This window comes from Choristoneura fumiferana, chromosome 30 (assembly GCF_025370935.1).
Source record: "Choristoneura fumiferana chromosome 30, NRCan_CFum_1, whole genome shotgun sequence".
Taxonomy (NCBI): Eukaryota; Metazoa; Arthropoda; class Insecta; order Lepidoptera; family Tortricidae; genus Choristoneura; species Choristoneura fumiferana.
The window spans coordinates 3,028,826-3,055,403 of record NC_133501.1 but is presented as its reverse complement, the minus strand read 5'-3'; the positions used below and the strand labels follow the sequence as shown (position 1 = coordinate 3,055,403).

At 39.6% G+C, this 26,578-nt stretch overlaps 4 protein-coding genes across 4 annotated transcripts; all 4 read left to right on the top strand.

Annotated features, from left to right (window-relative positions):
• Positions 1-60: 60 nt before the first annotated feature.
• On the top strand, positions 61-2,246 carry mRpS35 (mitochondrial ribosomal protein S35). The gene is made up of 2 exons (XM_074109955.1): positions 61-406; positions 1,419-2,246. The coding sequence occupies exons 1-2, from the start codon at positions 179-181 to the stop codon at positions 2,214-2,216; spliced, it is 1,026 nt and encodes a 341-aa protein (XP_073966056.1). The 5' UTR covers positions 61-178; the 3' UTR covers positions 2,217-2,246.
• A 1,300-nt stretch (positions 2,247-3,546) lies between these two features.
• Positions 3,547-26,578, top strand: LOC141444640 (uncharacterized). The gene is made up of 12 exons (XM_074110211.1): positions 3,547-3,745; positions 4,162-4,233; positions 4,786-4,967; positions 6,655-6,793; positions 12,598-12,731; positions 13,701-14,560; positions 17,484-17,552; positions 18,285-18,436; positions 19,305-19,474; positions 25,244-25,391; positions 25,503-25,648; positions 26,164-26,578. Exons 1-12 carry the CDS (start codon positions 3,628-3,630, stop codon positions 26,323-26,325), a joined length of 2,352 nt encoding a protein of 783 aa, XP_073966312.1. The 5' UTR covers positions 3,547-3,627; the 3' UTR covers positions 26,326-26,578.
• On the top strand, positions 7,715-9,655 carry LOC141444647 (putative aminopeptidase W07G4.4). The gene has a single exon (XM_074110224.1). It carries the CDS (start codon positions 7,765-7,767, stop codon positions 9,295-9,297), a length of 1,533 nt encoding a protein of 510 aa, XP_073966325.1. The 5' UTR covers positions 7,715-7,764; the 3' UTR covers positions 9,298-9,655.
• Positions 22,033-23,934, top strand: LOC141444415 (heat shock protein 70 B2-like). Its single transcript, XM_074109967.1, has one exon. It carries the CDS (start codon positions 22,033-22,035, stop codon positions 23,932-23,934), a length of 1,902 nt encoding a protein of 633 aa, XP_073966068.1.

Genomic DNA, 26,578 nt, shown 5'->3' with positions numbered 1-26,578 from the left:
CTATCTTTTCGCACAGTGAGGCACAGCCGGTTGTTAGTGTTACTTCTACTCAGGCTGGTGATAATTTTTTAGTTTGCTTTGCTTACTGGCAACCACCTGGCAACATTGGTTTTGGCTAAATAACCTAAAAATGGCCATCTTACAATAACAACAAGAAATTCTTAAAAAATAAGCCAAAATGAGTGCTTTTATTAAGCATTATAGGCCTAATAGCTTCGTCACAGTATTTAATGTAAGAATATGGCGTTTAAGTTCGACGGCTGCTGGTGTAACCTTAAAAAAGGATGACGAAGAAGAAGAGTTCAGGGTTCTTGATATCATGCGAAAGAATCAGCGCCAACAGCGTAGAGTGGTCAGGAGGGCTGATGTACAGCCCGACAGGGCTGATAAGATGGCTACAGACCAGGTACGTCTGTTAAAACGTCTTTGAAACTTAAGTAACCTTTACTGACTAGATTTTTGGGTAGTGTTCTTGTTGGTAGAAACATCTACCAACTCTCTGTCTCTTTTTTGTGGATAAGGGGGCAAACGAGCAAACGGATTGCCTGATGCTCAGTGATTACCGCGATTATTATGATGATTTTGATTATTATGTTCAGTCCATCCTAAAGTGGTTGAACTAAGGACACACATCCTCATAAAAAAATCTCTTTTATACATTACTACCCGCGACTCCGTCCGCGCAGAATTCGTTGATCGCTGTCCTGCGGGTACTGTGCAATTTTCTGGGATCAAAACTATCCTATGCCCTTCTCTGTGATTCAAACTATTATGTATACCAAATTTCGTCTAAATCGGTTCAGCGGTTTAGACGTGATTGAGCAACAAACCTCCGAACATCATCACACACATTTATTAGTAAATAGTGTAAAACCAATACAGCTTTTTTATCACTAAGTTTATTCATCATTTGGTGCATATGAACTTGTTACAATTTAGTTAATATTTCCTACTTTGCCATCAAAATCACATTAAGGGTATAAAAATATGATTATAATATAAAAAATAATGCAATTTACAATTAACATACATAATAAAATATTTTTAAAAAAAATATTTATTTAAATTAAAAGTCCTGTTTTTAGTGTAAATAAAAAAAGGTTTTTTAGTGTTTTTTTTGTCTCAAATAATAGCAGTTTTAGACATAAACATATAAATAGAAAAAATACCTTCAATTTTGCTCCATGAAGTAATCCACCATCCATAATAGGTATATTTCATCTACCTGCATGACATATATTTTGTCTAGGCACTAGACAGGTAGGTGTCTAAGTTGATTATAGTCAAAATATCAGTGCCTATCAATTAAAAAAAAAAAAACTATTTCTCTAATCATAACAAGGTACCTCTATTAAAACTAGTACTTTGCCTTTTTATAAGATGCAACTTTAAACACTTTTACAATTTTCTAATTACAGAACTGGGGCAACGTATGGCCTGGCCCAAAGACTTTCCATCCATCTTCGGTGCCTCTTCCGCTTCGCCAAGGCTACGTACCCAAAGGAATGGCTCCACCTGGAAAAAAAGCCAACGCAGAGCTCATGAAGATACCCAACTTCCTCCATCTCACTCCACCAGTCATAAAAGCTCAGTGCGAAGCTATCAAAAGCTTCTGCTCTGAATGGCCAAAGCAATTGATCTCTGAGGAAGTAATAGAAAAGCACTACCCACAAGAAATCATCACTTCCGACTACTGCCATGCCAGTCCGTCTATTCGTAACCCTCTCGCCAGAATAGTCACACTTCGGATAAAGTTATCAACACTAAACTTTGATAAACATGCCAGAGACAAGTTCCTACGCTTAGTCGGAGACAGATACGACGAGAAAACTGATATAGTAACTATAACTGCAGACAGATGCCCATTGCGGAAACAGAATCTGGAGTATGTCAACTATTTACTTACCGCGTTGTATCATGAGGCATGGACCTATGATGATTGGGAGACAACAAAAATTGAATCGGACATGGAATACTATGATTTTGATTTAAATAAATCTAAGAGAAATCTTATTGATTGGCATTTAAAAGCGAATAATCAGGATAATAAATTAACTGATGATGATTATAAAACTTTTGATGTGTCGAAGATTCCGCAAGCTGATGGTTACATCGCAGCTGTGTCCAGTATCATGAATGATGGGGAAAGTGCTGCCACACTAAAAAAATATGACGCTGCTGTCAGAAAACTGTTAGGGTTGCCGGAGAAAGTGTAGATTTTGTATAATAAATTGTAATTTAGTGTTGTTGTGTTTTTTATTCAGTGCTGATAGATTTGCTGTTACTGGCACAATCTTTTCAGCATAGTGCCACTCTGTGTAGTGTTTTAACCTTCACTCGGTTTCTAACCATTTCCCTTTGCATTTGATATGAATTACATTTACTTGTATTATTTAATTTATTTGTAAGATACATTTTTTTTGAGACTGTCGAAAGTTAATTACCAGTGGCCCTTTTCACGAAACTACAAGTTACAATTTACAGGCGGTAGTCTCCTTTAAATGCATACTGATAAACAAGGACTACTGCTTAATTGTAACTTGTAGTTTCGTATATCGTATAGGGCATAGGTAGTTTCTATTATAGCAACTTTTACCACCATCTAGTGAGCAAATATAGGAACTTCAACATCCTGCATCGCGTGATCGAAGTTTCTTTAACCGTCGGCATAAATACATCTTCCAACGTGCAACGCTCTTATCTTCTGACTACGGCCCCCAGACAGATGTTTCTCTATTGTAGCCTCTCCCCACACTTTCAATGAACTGCGCCATCTGTCGGAGTTGACGGAAACGAAGAAAAAAATGTATATTTATTTATAACAAGAAATGCAAAGACAGCCAAATCACAGATTGTTCATCAGACGACGAAATAAGAAAACGCTCTCCGCCCCGCTGCCCGCTTTCGTCCAGTCTTACGCTTCTTGTCTACCTCATAAACCACATTACAATAATCTTGCGATCGTGTGTTGTACTACTTACTAGTGATGTAACTAACATTCGATACGAATGCAAATATTCTCTAATTCTCGAATGTAATTATGAATATAATTATGCTTGGCAGGTAACGAAATTGAAAATTGAAGATCGTATCGTACCGTCCCTCTCACTCTCGTATTAAATAATATAGGCGTCAACGGGACGGCGAGATACGAAGTTCGAATTTTGCGCTTCGTAGTATAGGGCCAGGCAGGGCCGACCTTAGGCGCCCTTTTAAATACGACAAGCGACAAACGGAATAAAAAATCACAAACAAATAATACATAAGGCATACCTACCTATAGTATTTTGGGCTTTAGTTTTTTAATTTAGTTGAGCTAGGCTAGTTAACGAAGAAGAAGAGTCTAGTGGTTTGACTTGACTTAATGGCCTCTCAACCCAACTCTCAAGCAGAGGATCGTACGTTCAAATCCGTGATGGCACCTTTGGCTGTACAAATACATTCTATACCAGAATAAATACATTCGCCACCTATCTATTGCGAATGTGAATGCAAATTTTCGGTACATCCCTAGTTTCGACGCTGAAGCCTTATCGTAATATTAAAAAATGTTTCCACACACTCCAATAAATTCAATATAACTGCGAAAATAAAATTATAATTGCTTTTTTTACTCCCGCATCCGACATGGCGGCGTCGGGCTCCAAAATTGTTTTTCTGTTTATTTTCAATTTTATAAATTCAATTTATGGCCAAAATGAATTTGATAATAATAATACGATCGTACAAAATACAGATTTGGAAGGCAAGTATTTAATTCGACTCGTCGATTTTTAACCGACTTCATAAAAGGAGTAGGTTCTACCGTTCGACTATGTAAAGCTTTTCAGCTTTTCCATAGTCAAAACGTAACTAACTTGTTGAAAAATCCCGACATTGTCCAAAATTAAGTACCTTTAAAACAGCTGAACCGATTTTAATGAAACATAGCTAAAAATCACAGAAAAAACCGCATCGAAATTGGTTTATCCGTTTGAGAGCTACGTTGCCACAGACAGACACACATTGGCGTTAAACTTATAACATTCCTCTTTATTCGTCGAGGGTTAAAACCATGTATTGAACTAGACGTTTCACCATTGATTTATTTTATTTGACGGATAAATGTGATGCCGTCTCCGTCTATTCGATTAAATAACTGAAAATAACTTTTTTTAACAGTGTTAACGACGAAGAATTTCGTCATCTGGCCAGATGCGACGATACCCTTCTATATTAACCAAGATCATTTCGGTAAGTATTTTCACTGAGTTCAGTAGGGCTAAGTAAGTAGGTACTAAGAAATTCGGAAATCGAAGTATGTCAGTATGTTGTCCCGCTGACGTTAATATTATTTCATAGGAGAGTGAGAGAGACGTTACGATACGAACTTCGAATGACATTTAAGTGCCGTCATACTGTTGATTTACCTAATGTACCTACCAATCTCTTAGTAGCACGTTGAAGGTTTTCACTTAGTTCATAAGCTCTCGACTGTACATACCTTCCCATGTATAGGTACTCTACCATAGACCAAATATAATTGGTCTATGCTTCTACTAACCTCCCCCCCCCCCCGTTTGATCATCGGCTGCCTTCCTGGGGCTCAAAGTGATAATACACATTGTGTACATTGTTAGCAATAGAATTTATATCTTTTGAAAAAGGAATAGTGTCATTTTCTCTGAATCATTCAAATTAACAAATAATAAATTCAACTTTATCTAAGTATGAGAAATTTAAATTTCTATGTCAATTTTTGTTGTATGGTGGGTCGCAGGAGGTAAAGTAAAATTCTTTCCGCAGACAACGAGCAAGCCGTAACCATAATGGGGACGCTCTCCTTCTTTGCCTTCAAGACCTGCCTCAAGTTCGCGCCCGTGATGGTGCCGCCGGCAGAAGACCACCACGTCCTGGTCTTCGAGAACCCTGAGGGCAGCCGGCTGTGTGAACTGATGAAGCACGGGCACCCCAAGCAGGGGCCGCATGTAAGTAGCTTTTGTTGATGATGGTATTACCAGTTAAAGACTATCCCCCTTATTCATAAACGACAATCAAACCTATTTTAGTTAAAATGCCGCTAAAATTCGTTTGTCCTTATCTGTCACTTCGACATTTGTATTTGTTAGAAAGGGACAAAGCATTTGTTAGTTAACATAGGCTTGTTAAGTTTTATGAATAAGGGGGTTAGTCGTGGTCTTCGGGAACCATGTGGGTAGCCAGCCTAGGTGTGTGACCTAATGAAGCATAAACCTACGGGAGGTGCCGCATGTGAGTTAAGTTACCTTTATTTATTATGGTGCCACCAGCAAAAGACCACCACCTCCTGGTCTTTGGGAACCCTAAGGGAAGCCGACTATGCGACCTGATTAAGGGTGGCAACCCCAAAACGGGCTGCAGGTGAGTCGCCTTTGTTGATAATGATGTCACCAACAGAAGACCACGTCCTGGTCTTTGGGAACCCTGAAGACAGCCGGCTGTGTGAGCTAATGCATCATAGACACCCCTGGGAGAGGCCGCATGCGAGTTGATTTTGTTGATGATGGCGCAACCAGCCTGGTCCACCTGGACCACCACATCCTGGTCTCTTTGGCTGTAAATACCTACGAGATAACAAGGCCTTTTAAAATGATCTACATCACCCAAAAAACACTGGTGCTATTTGTATATTGGGCATTAATTGGCGTGTGTTTAAGTGGGAATAAAGTCTATGGTCTTTTGAGTTTTCTTATGTCAGTTCTGCGTTTTGTGGTTCGAGAAAAAGACTGCTACGTACCTAATACGTGTCGGTATGTTTTTCCATTGTATCTCACTCAATAAAGCAGGACCGTGGTTTACTCAAATAGTACATTGTGTCTTAAGGGCGGTAAATAAGGAATTACGAACGAGAGTCTATTAGAAGCCCGAAGTCGAAGACTTGAGGGCTTTAATGAGTCGATGTTCGTAATTCTAGTACCGCCCGTGCGACATACAATGTTTTTCATCACATTTGTGAGTAAAATTGTATATTTGAAAAAACCAAGTCAAGTCCGTCTGTCTGTCTGTCTGTCCGTCCGTATGTCACAGGCATTTTACTCGAAAACTACAAGATGTATGTCAATGAAATTTGGAGTACAGATGTCTTGTCAAAGCCGCTATTTAGTTTTGTAGTTAAATTACAAAAATAAATATTTATAGGGGGGGCACTCCATACCGTAACAGAAATTGAAAAAAAATTTTTTTAACTCGCATCAACGTGTGGCACAGAGTTCGACAGCTCTTTTGATAAGATAGTAAGGTTTCTCAAAAATTGTTTTGATTAAGTGAAGATTTCAGGAAATAATTGCTCCCAAAGTACCAAAAATTGTGTCCCCTCCCCTCTATCTTGTAAACCGTTTGTCCAAAAAATATGCAAAAAATATGGAAAGGTAACGCTTAATAAATACTTTCAACGAAAATTGGTTTCAACATGATCGGATATACCGTTTTTGAGTTATTGCCGAAAAACTGCGCTTCTCAACAAAAGGACGTAAGTGCCGTGAAGATACGCTCTTTTTCTGGTAATAGATTTTAAGACTGTAGTAAGTGTTGTAATTGTGTTATAACGCACATAATCACACACGCTCTTGGCCGGTTTTTTTATACTGTGGTGCAAGCGTCAGCAAGCTAGGTCCTTACTTTCTTTTACCTTCTCAGCGAATACTCCTCGGCTACGAATGCCTGAAGTCTCCGATGCTGGAGCTGATCGTGATGCGAGCCCTGGGCTTCCCGCTCGAGCACAACCGCGTCGTGCGGGACAACTACATCGACGTGCAACTTGAAAACATCGTGCCCAGTAAGTGGTACCTACATTATCTAGTTACCGTCCAATTTATAAACTGAAAAAGAGATTCTTAAAAACCAGATTACAAATCAACGCACGTAAAAAGAGCTCCTGACGACATACCTGCGCAGTGAGCGAAATACGCGATACGCGAAGCCGTGTGGCCGAGTGGTTTGACATATGGCCTTTCAAGCAGAGGATCGTGGGTTCAAACCCCGGCTCGCACCTCTGAGTTTTTCGAAATTCGAGCTTTACGGTGAAGGAAAACATCGTGAGGAAACCTGCACAAACCTGCGAAGCAATTCAATGGTGTATATGAAGTTCCCAATCCGCACTGGGCCCGCGTGGGAACTACGGCCCAAGCTGAGCGGCCATTCTGAGAGGAGGCCTGTGCCCAGCAGTAGGACGTATGTAGGCTGGGATGAGCGAAATACGGACCAAATTGGCGGCGGAGCAGTGGGGGACGCGGGAGGGGGCGTAGGAGCGCGCGCGGCCGTCACGCCATTGGCTTGTTAATTGACAGATGCGCAAACCTATCCCCTCCACTAGCCACCCAGAGCTCTTTTTACGTGCGTTGACTTATACTTGTGGGAAAGGAAAATATAGAAAATTCAAAAATTACAATGTAAATAAGAATAATATAAAACTATATTCTAAATAAGGATATACGAAATCTATATCCTTTTACTGGCTTAAAAAATTATCCTATCAGCAACAAATAAACAAAATGCAATAAAATTCTTAATCTAGATCCTTAAATCGCTGCAAATATATTTATTCTGTTCATAAAAACGCATTCATCAAATAATCAACGTAATTTAAATACAGCTACGGCACATGTCAACATACTTAACGATGTAAATAAGTTTGTTTATCATCATTGATAAGTCTATCACAATAAAACTGATAAACCTAATGATAAAGCAATAAAATACACTGAAAATAACAAGCCAGTCGTTTTAAAGTAGTTCGAAAGAGCAGACATGGCTCAAGGTCCATACAAATTCGATGAAAACGTATTCGTTGAAACAAATTACCAATCAACAGAATACGATGGTGTTATACTGATCTTATATCCTGATGAGAAGAATATACCGTTGCCAAGGAATATAGGAAGCTTTATAACGGAAATAACGAAGCTAGATAAACATGTTCATAAAGCTTGTACACTATGGAACTGTGACTATGTAAGTGGAAGAAGACTTATATTAGCTCCTACAGGAACTATAACGCCGTACCATGATGTAAGAGTTGTTAAAGAAGCTGCAAAGAAAGGAGTTGCAAGAGCTTTGGATGCTGGAGTTAAGAAGCCACTACTTATTGTTCCAGCTTGCGTAGACTACCCTGATGGACAACTTGTGTCAATGCTTGGTGCTTTCGAAGCATTATATCAACCTCTACACTTAGTAGAGAGAGGGATAGCTGCTAATTTTTATAGAATCGGATTCCATGCTGAAGAAAAAAATACTGACGCGTTTAAAAAAGTAATTAGTAACGCTATTGCACTAGAAAGATCTAGAATAATCGCAAGAGATATAGCTGGAGGCGATCCAGAAAGAATGTCGCCTAAGAATATTGCTGAATACGTGAAGAAAACGTTCGCATCGGATAGAAATGTGGTGATCACCGTGCATGATAATGAAAAGTATATTGCAAAAGAATTTCCGCTTCTAGCAGCAGTTTCTAGAGCTGCTAGCTGTATCGACAGACATAAGCCACGAGTAGTACAAATAGTTTATACACCCTCAGATGAAGCCAGAGTAAATGAAACGCTCATGCTTGTTGGTAAAGGAGTAACTTATGATACCGGTGGTGCTGATATCAAGATATCTGGTAGAATGGCTGGTATGTCTAGAGACAAAAGTGGAGCTGCAGCTGTAGCTGGATTTCTAAAAGCTTGTTCAATACTAAAGCCACCTCATTTAAAAGTAATTGGATATCTATGTCTGTGCAGGAACTCAATAGGTGAAGATTCATATGTAGCCGATGAACTCCTGGTTTCCAAAAGCGGTAAGACGGTTAGAGTGACAAATACGGATGCAGAAGGTCGTTTCGCAATGGCTGATGCTTTGTTCAAGCTGTCAGAAATAGCAAATAATCATATTCATCCGCATATTTACACGATAGCAACGTTGACAGGACATGCGAGAGCATCGTATGGTAACTACGTAGCTGCCATGGATAACCACGCAGCAAAAGTCACAAATCACGCGAGTAAGCTCCAGTTTAGTGGTGCAAGAGTAGCGGAAGGCATAGAAGTGTCTGTGGTCCGACCCGAAGATTTGGCTGTGAACGTGGGCAAATGTAAAGGTGATGACTTGCTGCAAGTGGATATGGATGCGAAAGCTCGTCATCATCAGCTCGCTGCCGGGTTTTTGATCAAGGTTGGAGGGTTGGAAGATAGGAATGTGAAGTATACGCACTTGGATATTGCTGGGGCGGCCGGTTCGCCGCCAGATGAACCGACAGCAGTTCCTATTCTTTCGTTATGTCATCTACATAAGGTTATCGTTTAGTTTTAAGGAGGTAGGAGGTTTGTTGTTGTTAAACACAAACTTCAAATAAGAGGTTCTCGATTCGATGGCAAATGTTTAATGTTTTTACAAGCATGTTACCTCAGAACTCCCTCATTTATGAACTGATTCAGTTTTTTTTTTATTTGGGACGTATACTTTTCGTTCAGTTTCAATTAAAAATTCTTCAATTGTACCATTTGTGCGCTTGAAGTCTGTTTTTTTCTTAAATTGTTTAAAAACATTTTCTTTTGATAGTGTATTGTAGAACCATAAAACTTTAAAACTACTTCCTTACGTGGGTTTATAACTTTATATGCACTTGATTTTTATATTAATTTGGTTTTGCAAACCAGTAGGTACGCTACAACATTTTGATATGCTATCAAAACTTGTGTAGTTATCGTCTTGCAACAAATATTTCTTTTAATTTGGTTGAACTTACGTAGGATTGTATTCATGTATACATCTAGTGTTTACTTAAAAAATCTTTGTTGAAAAATTCGCTTAGTAGTTGATTATACGCTATAGTTGAGCAACCAGGTGCTATTGTATCTATCAATGTACTTAATTATGTAGTTAATTTAGATAAAAGTCTGTCTAATGCTTATCAAATCATTATCTTTTATTTTTTTCGTCTCGTGTACATACTTTGGAACGTATCGTACATATTTACTTAGGACCATATTGTGTATGTTTAAACTTTGTTGAAATAAAATCACGACTCAAATGGAAATCTTGAATCCTACCATGTATTGTACTAACCTCTATTCGAAGCAGTTCCGCGTACGCAAGAGTGTTAATTGTATCCGAGTGCGAATGTAGGAACTTGACATACAAAAATATTTTAATTTAAATAGGGAAATATTAAGCTAGTGGACCGTCCGTCCACTACAGTATTATATATATTGTTCAGCATTAACTGAGCCAAAACGCCCATTTCGTTCACCAGTTTTTATCCAGTTTCAATGTTTTCTAGTGTTGATGTTTTTTTGTTAGCTTTAGTTTAGTGTCTGCTTACTTCTTGAGTTTTAATTGTTTACTTGTTCTCTCACTTGATAAGATTATGTGTAGCTGAGGATTAAACAACATGATAAACTTACCTGCAATAAATGTGTTAATTATATTTTAGTCACTATTGTGTAATCATTCTGTAACCCCACCTTGCGCTATAGTTCATCATCAGCATCACCATTACCATCATATCAGCCGTGGATGTCCACTATTGGACAGGTCTCTCCCCCCCCCCCTTATACCCCCAGTTTCTTCGGTTGGACGCGCGCACCCACGGTGAACCCGCGGCCTTAACCAGTACCCTTAGTGTAAGTTTTCGGTTACAAAATACGTCTAAATCGTGTTCGCGTTAAAATCTCAATTTGCATGGAAACACGAACAGCGCCTCTAGCGGAACGTTAGCGATGTTCCTGTTTCCATACAAATTGAGATTTTAACGCGAACTTGATCGAGACGTATTTTGCTACCGAAAACTTATACTAAGGGTACAGGTAAAGTCGCATTCTTCTACGTATCTCCTTTCTGATTCGATTGCGTAGAGAAACTCTAAGCCTAATGATAAGCCCTATAGTGAAGCACCATGCACGTCTCGGATCCATTTTGACATCACTGGCACACACGGGTACAAATCAACGCACGTAAAAAGAGCTCCTGGCGATATACATGCGCAGTGAGCGAAATACGGACCAAATTGGCGGCGGAGCAGTGGGGGACGCGGGAGGGGGCGTAGGAGCGCGCGCGGCCGTCACGCCATTGGCTTGTTAGTTGACAGATGCGCAAACGTATCCCCTCCACTAGCCACCCAGAGCTCTTTTTACGTGCGTTGACTTATACTTGTGGGAAAGGAAAATATAGAAAATACAAAAATTACAATGTAAATAAGAATAATATAAAACTATATTCTAAATAAGGATATACGAAATCTATATCCTTTTACTGGCTTAAAAAGTTATCCTATCAGCAACATATAAACAAATTGCAATAAAATTCTTAATCTAGATCCTTAAATCGCTGCAAATATATTTATTCTGTTCATGAGAGCTCTGGGTAGAGCTCTTTTTACGTGCGTTGACTTATACAAGCGATACTACATCGATGTTTCTACCTGCGCTGCGCAGTGAGCATTTTTTGGAAGGCGCGAAATCATTTTAGCCAATAATAAGGCAGTACGTTTGCGCGGGCAAAATCTTAAGCAGGCATTGGTCAAACCTTAGTCTGTTATTTGTTAACTGTCATAGTGTCATCTGCGCGGACGAAGATATATCCGGTGTGGGATGTGGGTGACACTTCCCGGCCCGGATAATACACCGACATGGAAACACCGACCCTGTTTTTCGTGTACACGCCCGTAGAAACTCATGCTCATGTCAGTTTATATTCTATGGGCACACGAAAAACAGGATCCGTATTTCCATGTCGGTATTATCCGGGCCGGGAAAGTGGCACCCGCCGATGTAACTAGATATCGTTTCGTTAGGTTATAGTCCAGAAGCAGTATTGCTTAACGTTTCTGTCGCTCGCGATGGCAATCAAATGACAGATTTCGCGTACAAAAACTGTCATTTGATTGCGATTTGATGAAGCCGTGGTGGCAGAGTGGTTTGACCTATGGCCTCTCAAGCAGAGGTTCGTGGGTTCAAACCCCGGCTCGCACCTCTGAGTTTTTCGAAATTCATGTGCGGAATTATATTTGAAATTTACCACGAGCTTTACGGTGAAGCAAAACATCGTGAGGAAACCTGCACAAACCTGCGAAGCAATTCAATGGTGTGTGTGAAGTTCCCAATCCGCACTGGGCCCGCGTGGGAACTACTGCCCAAGCCCTCTCATTCTGAGGGGAGGCCTGTGCCCTGCAGTGGGACGTATATAGGCTGGGATGATGATGATGATTGCGATAGCAATACGGTCTCAGGAAATATGAATTGACCATCTGTAAGCTTCACTAACATAACAAGTCACCAATTCATATTTCCTGAACTATACTACATTTCAATAGAATATGACAATTTTCTAGACATTAGACGTGGGCACACTTAATTATATTATTTATATGTCCCTGTTGAAACTGTTGATGTGATTATAATCTAAAATGAATCAAAAAAGAATACTTAATACCTAGTCACATCACCAAGATCTAGAACCCGGTGTTCATAAGTTGGCTGTAAGTGTCAACAGGATTGTCAGATTCTATTGAAATGGAGTTTATACCTATCTCTATTTCACTAATATGACCTGTGAAACAGATAGGTTTTACTTAATAATTAATGAAGTATTTATTTCCTATCCAAGACGCCATAGAACTCTTCACCAAGGAGTTCAAGTTGCCCGCAGAACTGCGCGCAGTGCCCTACGATATAAACAGTGTACTGCACTTTGGGGAGCGCGATTACAGCAAAAACGGCCATCGCACCATCATTTTCAAGGTACCGGTCACTACGTTTTTTTTTCATCTGGGATAGGCAAAGAAAAGCAATATTTAAAATCTATAATGGAATGGAGTTAATTCTGCCAGTGCCAGCAGGGCTACTACGAAACTCGAAACTCGAAGTTCGTATCGTACCGTCCCTCTCGCTCTCGTATTAAATAGTAGTGTCAGAGGGACCGCACGACACGAACTTCGAGTTTCGAGTTTCGTAGTAGTCCTGCAGTGCACCAGTTCGTATATCTACTAACTTAGGTCACGTCAAATAAAGTGAAGAGTGAGGAAATGAGCAGGCGAGTTACCTGATGGAAGGCAATCACCGCCGCCCATGGACATCCATAACATGAGTTGAGTTACGGATGCGCTGTCGGCCCTTTGAAAAAGGACGCTCGTTTAATATCACAAGAAATTAAAAAACAGTACCTACCCCACATCACATGCGCCCGCGATTGTATTTTACCAGTACCTACTGACCTACGCGAGCGCGGAATGAAATGCGAGACTGTCTATAATAAAACCGTCACCGTTTTTTAAGCAGCGGTGTGGCCACTCCTGAGGGTGTACAGTCAGCAGCAGAAGTGGATGAGCGGTCACGGTGCTCAAAATGATACACGACTCTACTCCCATGGTAATTATAGGCAAACCGCGTAACTGAGTCCTCGCCTGCGCGGGTACAGGGGCGCGGGGGAAGACGACAAAGGGGACTGAAGGAGGTGCGCGCGGCGAGGCCTGCCGCCCGCACCTCCTTCAGTCCCCTCTGTCGTCATACTCCCGCTCCCCTGTACCGCGCGGGCGAGGACTCATTTAAACGGTCGAGCTATAGAGAGTGTTTTGATCATTTTGAGCAGATCAACCGCTCATCTACTTCTGCTGCTGACTGTATAGATATTTCCAAGCGTTAATCATACCACGTGCACGGATTGGAAGACGAATGGCTTACTCATTATTAAAACGTCAATGCTATTTCAAGGATCACAACACAAAACAAAATCGGAACGGATTGAGTGAGGCTGATCTGCGAAAGATAGAAATAGTATATGGCCCCGAATGCCAACATAGGGATCGACAGGAAAAGATAGAGCTCTGCCATCAATACCCTGGGAACAACCGGAGAAAAAGAGAGGCAGAAGTCACGCAGAACTTAAGAGTCAATCGAGACATAACACCTCCTCCTGAAGTGACGCAGAATAAGAACATTTCTAAAGAAGTATCAGGGACCCTTAAAGACTTGGGCATAGCGGAAGAAGTGCAAAGTGTTGTTGATGATGTCTATAAGATATCAGCGAAAGCATTAGCCAATGCTAGACTTAAATATTGTAACGAAACGAAAGCGTCTTTAAGAAACGGAGAAGACGGACAGAAGCCTGACATCTTAGGCATTATAGAAATAGTAGCTGATTATGCCCAGTCGATGGTTGACCATGCAACTGGTAATCTATCAATGTTTTGTGAAAAATCTGACTCGATGGACGTATATCAAAGGCACTGTGTTTGGAATGATAATCATCAAGCGTGTAAAAACTACAAGGTTTCAACCAAATCCGGTGATGTTATGTACAGCACGCAACACAGGCCGGCTGTTATTCGATCCACGTGGAACGTTGGGGGTATGGCCAAGGTCCCCAAATATAGACCATGGAGGTCAGGAGACCAACCTGAGGCTGATAATGTAAATGAGACGCAAACTGAATCTGAAGTGACTAAAAGTGTAAGGAGAAAGAGACAGGCTTCGCTTAGTGTCACTGTCACCCCAGGATCGGCTAGGAAGATGGGAACGAGGATGCACGAGGACAGGAAGGGCAAATATGAGTCCGTCAGACGCCAAGACAGGTGAGAGTTTTATCAATAAATTGTTCATGAGAAATTTTAGTTTTATTTCTAATCGTTGGTGTAGAGCTGTACACTGGGGTGGAGCGAGGCAGCAGAGCGACGAGCGAGATAATCCACCAATAGGATTGCATATCTCTGCTCCTCTTCGTGGACAGCGTTGGTAACTAGCTTAAAAAAACGTACAAAGGGGTCATTTAAGTATATTACGTAAGCACCGAACGGGGGGGGGGTCTTTGTTTTGCTTATTTTGGATATTTATTTATTTATTATTTCTTGTTTTTTTTTTGCAAAATGTATGTTTTTTGTGTAAGGTTTTTAATTCAAGCAAATATGGCTACTCTACTTGCAACAAATTCACATGAATAACAATAAAGAAACCTCAATACATTTAAAAATATACTTACCAATGTTTACGTAAGCAAAGGGGGGGGGGGGTAGAAGGAGGTTCAAAATGACTAAAATTCTGCTTACGTAATACTTGAATGACCCCAAAACCGGGAAGCGGAGCGAGGTAGAGGAGCCGAAGAAACGAGCGAGAGCGGGGAGCCTGGGAAGCTCAGCCAAAAACAGAGAGCCTAAGGTACCAGTACCACCGTCCCTCTCACTCTCGTATTAAATAGTATACGTGTCAGAGAGACGGAACGACAAGAACTTCGACTTTTGGAGTAGCCCCGCAGTCTGCAACTCTACTATCTAGCTCCGCGCCTATAGACAGACACAGTTTGCTACTCCGCTCCGCTGCTTTGCTTCGCTTCAGTGGACAGGCAGCCTTGCTTAAAAATGGAGCGTGACTTATTGAGGGACTACATTATTAGTACACTGATCGTTCTTTTGCCAAAAAGTCTTCTATAGCAATGCGTACAGTGTTCTAGGACTTCTAGGTCGTCAATGGGGACTATTGGGGACTGGGGTTCCCATACGACGTGTTATTTTTGATTGCCGTTAACTTTAAGAGAACATTCAACAGTTCAAATGAGTTAAGTGCTCAAAGACACTATTGGCCTAATTATTACTATTCAAACGATAATCAAGAATAGATAATTAGAAAACAATGTAGAGGTTCCTAATTTATGTCGTTTCTTTAACCGTAATTATACTTCTTTTTTTTACATTGGAAAAAGGGTTAACAATCTCGGGACGAGTCTTTTGAATGAAAAACGTTTTAAAATAACCTAACCAACTTAAAAACCGGCCAAGAGCGTGTCGGACACGCCCAAAATAGGGTTCCGTAGCCATTACGAAAAAATTAAGTAATATTTTTCTAAGGATTTCGTATTTTATTCGGAATCTTCCAAGTTTAGGTATATTTTATACCTTAGGCTGCTAGTTACTCATAAACTACTAATAATTCTCAAGCAAACTTGGCCGCTATAGTTTTCCTTGAAAGTTTGATATACTTACTACCAACCTGATTTTTTTTTAAATTTTCCACCCACCGGTTTAGATTATGGAGGGCGGGGGGGACGCTCGATTTTAATAAAAATTTGCACTTTAAAGTTGAATATTTCGCAAACACATCACTGAATCGAAAAATCGTCTTAGCAAACCCCTAATGGTTTTAATATACCTATCCAACGATACCCCACACTATACGGTTGGATGAGAAAAAAAAAAATCACTCCCACTTTACGTATATGGGAGGTACCCTAAAAAAATTTTTTTTAAACGTTTAATTGTACCATTTTGTCGGCATAGTTTACCTATATATCCGTGCAAAATTACAGCTTTCTAGCATTGATAGTCCCTAAGCAAAGCCGCGGACGGACAGACAGACAGACATGGCGAAACTATAAGGGTTCCGTTTTTAAAATAAAGTAAGTTAAAGTAACTTAAAAGGGGACATGTTTGTACAAAATCTAAAGCTAGACTTGGCTGTAGGTATACTACTAAAGGGAAAATATTTATCTAACTTATTCTGTTAATTGCGTCAATTACAAAATGGATGATCGACTAAAGTATCGTTGCTAACTGACTACAAATTCGACGAACCGAGTAATACATGGCAATGTTACTCTGCCAACTGAATGATCTGCGAAACGAAAATGAAAGTCTGCGAACCGACCAGTGTGCGATTAGTGTTTCAGTGAGTGAAACAACAGAGTTGACATGGGTACGCATAATAACATCGAAAATTATAATCCCTATCTTTGAAATATCGACGCGTAAAAATGTATCGGAAATCGAAACACCGAAAGACCGCTATGCGAACCGGAGCTTGAAATTGCTATTTTCAAATGACCTAAAGTGCGAAATTCCGAAAGTTAAAATTATGACCTAATTTTTTTCTGTTCCATGATGTAGACTATTCAATTCGTGAAACATGCACCTGTATCTTAGGTAGCATTTTTTCTGTAGGTAGCTTAATTAACACCATTAATTAAAAGTTACTTTAGGTTCAGAGAAATCAGGTACCGGCCTCCGGTCTTGGGGGGCCCCCAAATGCCTCCGCGTTCCCCTGATCAAATCCTAAACAAGACTTTAAAAATGTCCTTAGTACCTACATTTTTTAAAAGCTGGGGGAGGGGGGGGGGCTTATTCAGCTTTGCCGCCCCGGGCCTCTGACGGGCTTAGTCCGCCACTGAGGTACGAACGGCCATGCAGGACCGAATTAAGTTAGAAATCTACGCCATTGTTCGATCAAGTGCTAATATTAATCTTCGGGCTTGTAGGCTTCCGGTCAAACGTATTTTCGTGATATAAAACTTTTATTCAAACAAACATTTGACGTACCAACATTTGTGCTACCGTTCATTCAAGCTTTGCTAAGCTTACTTTGGGACTAGGTCCCGTGATATTTATTTATTTATTAGGCCTTGTGAAATTCTGTCTTTTGAACTTTGGTATTATGATGCGTACCCGTTGGCATTTGGATTCCTCAGCCTCATGCAGGCAGGCTCTAACTGACGATTCTTCTGCATGCAAGCGAGGGTGGTGCCGTGGCGGACGGGGCGGGCCGCGTGCGCCGGAGCATCGAAGATAGCGACAGTGAGCGGTGAGTTAAGCGGTTCCTAGACGGGCCATATTTTCACTACAATTTGTGGCCAGCCACTATTGGTGTCCCTCTCTTACTCACATGTTAGACAGAGACACCAATAGTTGCCGGCCACATATTGCAGTGAAAATATGACCCGACTAGGAGCCCCTTCACAATAAAATACAATTTTACAAGCTTTTATTTAGGTAGTTTCACCTGTCCCATTCCCATTATGTCTGTCTGTCATTAAATCTTGAAAGGTAAATTTGACCAACTTCCAGTAGTCAGATTGACTTGAAATTTGGAATACTTAAGTATGTAAATTTCGTGACAATACAATAATCCAGTAGTGACATCCTGGTAGTCCAGCCAGGATCGTCTCCGCAGGACGGAACTCTTCAACGGTTAATAGCATCGACTTGAAATTTGGCATGCAAATGTAGTTTGGGTGACAATGCAAGTACAGTCAGCAAAAAAAGCTTGTATTAAAAATGGTTTTTTTTATGGTTACATTATTATATACTACTCTTTATTTGAACACCAACACATAGTAAGCAGCACAGGGATCGAACTAGAAATCTCGAGCTTTGTAATCGGGGGCTGCCTAAAAAATCAAAGTTCGTGAATTCTATTAGCGTGAGCAGCACGGCACGACCCGCAACTCTAATTTAGAACTTTGTAACAAATTTTCCGCAGATGTAAACTGAGCTTTAAGCCACTTGCTAGCTTCCTATTTTTTTTTAATTTCAGACAAGATTCCCGTGAGAGTGAGGAAAGGAGGATCAGGAATAGCCAGAATCTGCCAACCACGGTGATGATGTCCAAGCTAAACGAGGAGTTCTACGCGCAGCGCCGGTGGCCCCATGGGGTCGTCCGATACATCATCAGCAAGAAGTCCAAGTGTGAGTTGCAGGGGGGGGGGGGCTGTGGCGGTAAGCAACGCCGGTGCTGCCGATCCTACTGATGGGGTGGCGCTGCGTTCTGCTGCCAGGAGTTACCCCTTATCCCATTAATATTATAGGGTGACACTCTTTCCTGGCCCAGATAATACCGACCCTATTTAAAAAACAGGGTCGGTATTATACGGGCATTTATTCACAATACAAGACACAACATAATACCTAGTATTAAAACTACAAATAGACAAGACGTAGCAAAGTACTTATGTGTCATTGCGGTTGTACATCGGACACTCTTTCAGCATAATTGAGTCAGCACCGTTGGTGACCCCTGGACCGCTACAATAGTAGAATGTACAACGAGAGCATAAAACAAGCCATTTTACCCAAAACGTTCATATAGCCACCCGAGCCGGTACGGCGAGGGTGGATAGACACGTCAAGGGGAAAATGGGTTTAATGCTCGAGTATTACACATGCTTTTTCACTTCGATTGCGAGGAAATTAAATTGTAACAATGGGAACAATTGTTCACTTACCTACTATGTACCTTTTATTGTTCATGCATTACAATATAATTTTACATTTTTAATTTTATTCATCTATTTTGATTTTTAATCGATTTGGTTGATTTTTAGTTTTATATAATATAAATTAAATATGAAAAAAAATGCAATAAAACCTTTTTTGTTTGTGGCTGTTTACACCTGATTGCCTTGGTCATAGACGAAGATTTTATTTTATGCGCTAGAGCATAAAAAGTAATTTTGTGTCGCCTACATATTCTGGCATAAGTACGAACTTTACGAGCATGAGAAGTGAAAATGAAATTATTTTAGCACATTATATCCTATTGTTTATTTTTGTACAGTTGATATAGAAGATTTGCGAAACCGCTTGCAAGAGGTTAACTTGATACTGAAGAGGAGAACCTGCGTCCAGATAAAGGAGATATGGGAGCGGGATGCCAAGAAGTACGAAGATTACCTGGTCATTGACAACAGCCCGGACTACGTCACTGGGCGCGTGGGGGGGAGGCAGGTAAGCAAAACATACCTACTGGGTGATTCCGTAGACATGAGCAGCAGGGCTACTACGAAACTCGAAGTTAGTGTCGTACCGTCCCTCTCGCTCTCGTATTAATTAAATAGTATAAGTATCAGAGGCACCGCACGCGCACGACACGAACTTCGAGTTTTGAGTTTCGTAGTAGCCCTGCTGTGCTCTGTGCTAAAGCAAAGCTTTCAAACTTTATGAATTTTCGGAGTTTAAATGAAAAAAAAAAATTTTCCGTACTTTTGTTAAAATTATTTTTTTATATAAGTTTTTAGTTAAGTGAATGCACTTTTTGTTGAATTTATTTACATTGTCATCTAAGCTACATTTCTGTACCAACCGAATTTCATTTCGATGCCATTAATCTTTAAGGAGTCGTCCTGCGGAGACCATCCTAGACGGACTACCAGGATGTCACGCCACATTGTATTGTCACCAGATTTACATAAGTTTGATAAATAAATTTTATGTCAATCCAACAAAAGGAACTGAGTCAAATTTAGCTTCCAAGATTTGACCCACATGAATAAATACTTACCAAAACAAATAAACAAGGCAAGCTTCTCAATAAAAGCTTGTAAGAAGCGGTTAGCATAGGTACCTAGATGTTTTTCTTTGCCACCTATCGAAAAAACAAACCTTGAAATAATTAATGTCTATGATAAATATTATCTAATGAAATGACGAGATGATCCCGGCCCGGGGTCTATGAGTTATACTACGAAGTGCAAAATTCGAACTTGGTGTCTTGCCGTCCCGTAGGAGAGTGAGAGGGACGGTACGATACGAAATTCGATTTATAACCCCGCCGGACAAAACGAATTATCCATTTATTTTGATCAGTCTGATGCCTTTGGCAACCACTTGCGCGGAGCGACAAAGTGGATACGAATGAATGTAGAAAAATTACATCGACACGCTACCGCGTGTCTAGATTTTATACTGTGACTAATTTGAAGCAAAAAATAATTACTTACTTTGCTGGTCTTTGCCCACCCGCAACATTAAAGGTCAGAAAAGGAGGTCAGAAAGGTCGCAGGTAAGCATAGTAAATAAATTGTTTCAGTACTACGATTCGGTTAGTATCAGTTCTCGCTCTCCACCGCACGACACGAACTTCGCGCCCTGTAGTTCATTGCGCAAAGTGTGCAAGTGCGCAAGTGTTAATAAATATTTTTTCTTTCTTTCTTTCAAAGTAAGGCTTGATTCAATAAATTACTAAACATTTAGCAAAGATTATTCAAATTATAATTTCTAGTCATCACTACAAACTTCTAGTAAGGCATTGTTAAGCTTCACGAATAAAGGGACGTTTTTTGTTGACACAAACATTGACTTCTATTCATGGATGCGTGAGTGAAACAGAAAGCAAACAATATTGAAACATAACCACGCGCGCGAGCGAGATAAAAGACACGTGGCTTGTTACGTAACAATGGCGCGCTACGATAGCGCGTGAATGAACTGGGTGGTCAGCGTAAAAACAAAAACAAATTTTTGGTATAATTTTTAGCACTATGTGAATCTCATCGAAGTAAATTATTGTCATAGAAAAAACAAAATTATATAGGGAGATGGTTTTAGACAGCAAGTATAAGACTATTTCTCAAAAAGTTGTCCATTTTTCAATTTTTCAGTTGTCCACTTATTTAAAAAAAAATCCTGACGCTATTCCACCACAAAAAATAAGTAATATTGTTTTTAAATACATACAAAACCTTGTGGTAAAAGTGATAAAAAGTCAGATAATCTTTGTTGTTGGATCCAATAGAAAGTTTTGATGTAGTTACAAAATTACGATTTTTTCCTTACAAGATTTCGTGACGTTTTCCTGATGTCAAGAAATTTTGGATGTTTTATGTAGTTTATGTTTTATGATCTCGTCCTTAGGGTTAATAATTTCTTGACAAAACTGATTTCTAGTCCATTTCATGACGAGACAACTTTTGAGAAATACTTATAAATATGTTAAAGCACCTTAAGTATTTCAGGTAAATAAATTGAAATGAATTGATAACTTGAGTAAAATAAACTAAATTAATATAAATAAATTGAAAATTAATTAGTTATTTATGTATATTTACATATACAAAAAAACTACTAGATAATACCGAAATCGCTGAAATGCTATTATTGTCATTTTTAGCTTTTGACGCTGGTTGAAATAAAATGGCTATTAAAAATCTTATTTATAGACTTATATTAAAAACACCGGTTTTGTCTTGATAGCACGGTTTTCAAGTCAGTAAGAGCCCATTTAATCACAAAACATGTTGTGATTTATAATTAATTCACAACTATTTTCTAGCGAAATATTTTTATGCCCCTGGCAACACAGTTCCAGAAAGCTCTGGCCTTGCCGCTTTCTGATTGGCCGGAATTTTCTAGCACTCGAAATTTCTCGATCCCGATTGGGCTAGAGTATAAATGGGAGCACGGCGCCGTGCCGCGTCAGTTCGAACGATTAAAACCGCGCGAAAACTTTCTTCATTTGACGTATCAATGCTAAGTTTAAAGATTTGTTTGTGATTTTTTAATTTATAATGGTGGCTATAGGAATTGATTTGGGCACGACATATTCATGTGTGGCGATATGGAAGGAAGGTTTTGTAGAAGTGATAGCGAACGACCAAGGGAATAGAACAACTCCATCTTACGTGTCTTTTACGAAAAATAGTCGCCTAATTGGTGAGGCGGCTAAAAACCAGGCACCATTTAATCCATGGAATACAGTTTTTGGCACAAAAAGATTGATCGGGAGGCGATACGACGATGTTGGAGTACAAATGGACCTGCATCACTGGCCGTACGTCGTTTTAAATAATAACGGTAAGCCAAAAATTCTAGTTGAGTATAAAGGTCAAAAAAAGCAGTTTGCACCGGAAGAAATAAGTAGCATGGTCATCTGCAGAATGAAAGAGATAGCTGAAGCTTATTTAGGTGAGAAAATAAAGAACGCTGTAGTGACTGTGCCTGCTTATTTCAATGATGCGCAACGACAAGCTACTAGGGCAGCAGGAGCTATCGCTGGTCTAAACGTTATTAAGATTCTAAACGAACCAACAGCAGCTGCTTTAGCATATGGCTTGGACAGAAATTTGAAAGGAGAAGCGAATGTGCTGATCTACGACCTAGGAGGAGGCACGTTAGATGTTTCTGTGCTAAGCATTAGTGAAAGTTCTATTTATGAAGTCCAAGCAACTTCTGGTAATACAAGATTGGGTGGTGAAGATTTCGATAACAGACTAGTAGCGTACTTTGCTGAAGATTTTCGTAAAAAATATCACACGGATATAGTAGCAAAAACAAAGGCGTTGCGGAGATTAAAAAAAGCTTCTGAAAGAGCGAAGAAGGCTTTGACTTCATGTATCGAAGCGATTATAGAAATAGATTCACTATGCAATGGCATAGATTATCAGGGCAGAATAACTAGGACCATGTTTGAAGAACTATGCAGCGATTTGTTCACAGATACGTTGAAGCCTGTGCACAAGGCTTTAAACGATGCGAAAAAGAATAAAACTGATATAAATCACGTGATCCTGGTAGGTGGCAGTACAAGGATACCAAAGATTAGAAGTATGTTGACAGAATTCTTTGATGGAAAGGCATTAACGTCTACCATCAACCCTGATGAAGCCATCGCCTGTGGAGCAGCTATTCAAGCTGCTATTTTAAGCGGAGACAATCATGACAAGATACAGGACTTTATGCTAGTTGATGTGGTGCCATTAACGCTAGGCGTAGAAGCAGCTAGAGGAATGATGTTTAAAGTAGTAAACAGAAATACTCCAATACCTTGTAGAGTAACCAAAGAGTTGACTACCCTAGATGACTACCAAACAGCAATGACTATAGAAATATTTGAAGGAGAACGAACACAGACCAAAGATAACAATTTACTGGGTGCTTTTGATTTAAACGGAATACCTCCAGCACCCCGTGGTATTGCAAAAATAGATGTAACTTTTGATATAGATTTCAACGGGGTTTTAAGTGTTTATGCTCAGGATAGAAGCACAGGGAATATGGAAAGCCTTGTTATAAGAAACAGCGATAGATTAAATCAACAGGAGATTGAAAAGATGATTGTGGACGCTGAGATATTTAAGGAAGAAGATAAAGAGACTCATCGAAGATTGGACGCTAGGAATCAATTAGAGAGCTACATTTACAGTGTTAAACAGTCCGTTGTTGATAAAAGTGGGAATCTCACAGCTTTGGAGAAAACGACTATGGTAGAAGAATGTCAAAATGCTTTGGTGTGGTTGGAAGGCAACATGGATTGCCTGAGGGAGGAGTTTGAAAGGAAAATGTCAGAACTATTGAGAAAGTGGTCAGGGATTATGAAAAAGATCTACGGCCAAAGATGGAGGCATGCCAAGAGACAAAGAACGGAGTCTGAACAATTTACTGCTACTATCGAAGAAGTATTTACTGACTGAAGTTAATAAACTGAATAAACAACAGTTAATGTAATACATACCTCTGGAATTGGTGCTTCTGTTCCAATATAGTGTGAAGATTTTAAACGAATGTTTTGCTCTCTATTAATATTTTTGCAATAATTTTATTACTCCTTTTCCAACGTGTCTCAAATAGCTGTGATTATTTGTGATCGATGATACTTGTTGGATTATATTTTTGATTCTTTTGTGTTGGAAGAATAGACGTTCTAGTAATTAGGATCTATAAAAGTTGCATCATATTTTGCCAGAATAGCGACTTATTTTTTTGTAAGTAATTCTTCGAATACAGAATTTTGATCTGCTTGTTCTTTTATTTCAATCACGCACCTTTTCTCGGTTTTCCACTAAAATTGTTAGGTAAGTAAAGCTTTAATTGCCCTCCAATTTAGTGACTTCACTACCGTTTCGTGAGTTGCTCCGTAGAAATCATGAAGAGCTACTCTCACCCAAAAAATAGGGTAGAATAAACATCACAACACAGATTAGTTCTTTGATAGTAATGTGATCGATGGTCTACTTGATTAATTGCGAGACCCTATTATGGTACACCACAGATTTGGGATTTTTGAATAAGCAAAAAAAAGGGAAACTATAGAGGCGCGTGGCCCCTCACTACGCGAATCCGTAAACGCCCACGTCTACTGCTGCCTCTGTTTTCCTAAAGCTAAGAAACACTGACGCCGGGGGCGGAGCGGTTCGGCGCGGCGCGGAGGCGGTACCGGTTGTAACTTGTAATATTCGAGGTAGCGTGAAAGAGGGCACACAATACCGCGCCACGATTATTTCCCGCGCGGTATTGCGTGTCCTCTTTCATGTTAGCTCGAATATTACAACCGGTACCGCCCCCGCCGTCAGTGTGTTTTCAAAGTCCCATCAATCTCTTTAAACTTTACTCGCATATTTTGTATGTCAATTGTCAAGCGAACCTTCTCTCTTCTTCTTAATAATTAAAAAATCTTTTAGATGTCAAAATGTTACGCTGAAAATTAGAAAGAAGCCTACCTCAGTAAAGTTTGTGAGCATCACATTAGTAAAAAAAACAGCTACATAAATTCAAATATCAATCATAGTATTCAGCGTACATATTATAGGTACGAGAGTTGAAGTGAATGATTACACACACTTAAGTATACATGACATGTTCTTGTATGCATGACCTCAAATCTAGTGGCACTACCTTTATTAGTGGTGACCTAAGAGGTGCTGACATTTGAAAGATTTTTAATTGACTGATTCTAACCCATTGTTTTGCTTTTAATTCATAAAGTAAACCATCTGCTTCCAGATTTTCGGTTGTTCTGAGCTCTTGAAGGGCGGGCAGCACCGGCAGCACACAGCTATGATGGTGATGGCTATGCTTGGCTTCTACTTCGAGGTGTCCCGGCACGACCGAGACAAGTACGTCAGGGTGCATTTGCGACATGTCAGAGCAGGTTAGTGGTCAATAATACTAGAAGGGGACGTATAGTAATAGTATATGGAAATACTGCTTTTAATTATCAGCCCTAAATAATCTTTCTATTCGTTTGTAAATTTTATTACAGATAAACTTCATCATTTTGAAAAAATTCGCTCTGAGGCTACTCTGCCCCTTGACTACGACTACAAAAGCGCGACTCACCCTGCCTGGCAGTTCTGGCGGAAGATTGGCATTACCGGCATTTCCACTGTTGCTACTTATAAAGACCAGGTAAAAAAACATGGCCAGTTCATTTCATGTCAAACAAATATATATATCAAAAACAGAATAATGATATTTAATAAGATGTTTGTCAGTGAATTTTTATACAATTTCAAATAAATTTTTAATATTTTTTTTTTATAAATTTTTCAAATATGTAGTGCTACGAAAGTTGAAGTGAATCATTACCTACACACACACACACAGCTACATGAAGAACTGATTTCATACAAGGAGAATGAATGAAAGGCATTAGTCAATGTCAAAAACCCGCTGTCATTAGGTACATGACATCTTCTTGTGTGCGTGACCTCAACTCTTGTGGCAATACCTATATATGTATTCGAGCAGTAGCGAGTGTTGCTCATGAATATTTCTTTGTCCGAATAAAATTTCTTAAAAGCATGAATCGAAAACAACAGTTAATTATTGGAACATTGTTTTTTTATCATCACAATGAGTCTTGCGATTCTACCTTCTACCTTAGCAACACTGAAATTCTGACATTTCGTTCATTTTTTCAGGACCCCGATGGCAGTATCATGCGATCTTTAGGTCAGAATGAACAATTGCTGTCAGAAAACGACATCATCAAAATAAATACTGTATACGGTATACAATGCATGATAAAGCCCGATGAAGATGGGAGGAGGATGAGAAAACATTATCATTCGGATAATGACTAGGTTCCGAGAGTAAAACAGTGTCCTATAGGTATCACGAAGTGCAAAATTCTAAGTTCGTATCTTGCCGTCCCGCTGACGCTAATATTATTTAATACGAGAGTGAGAGTGACGGTACGATATGAACTTCGATTTTCCAATTTAATAGTAGCCCCCCTGACCAATGCATGATGAGATGACATACCTATAAGGTTCTTTATAGGGTAAACGATTAGTGCTGAAGTTTTGAAATGTCAAATAAAAAAACCATCGAAAA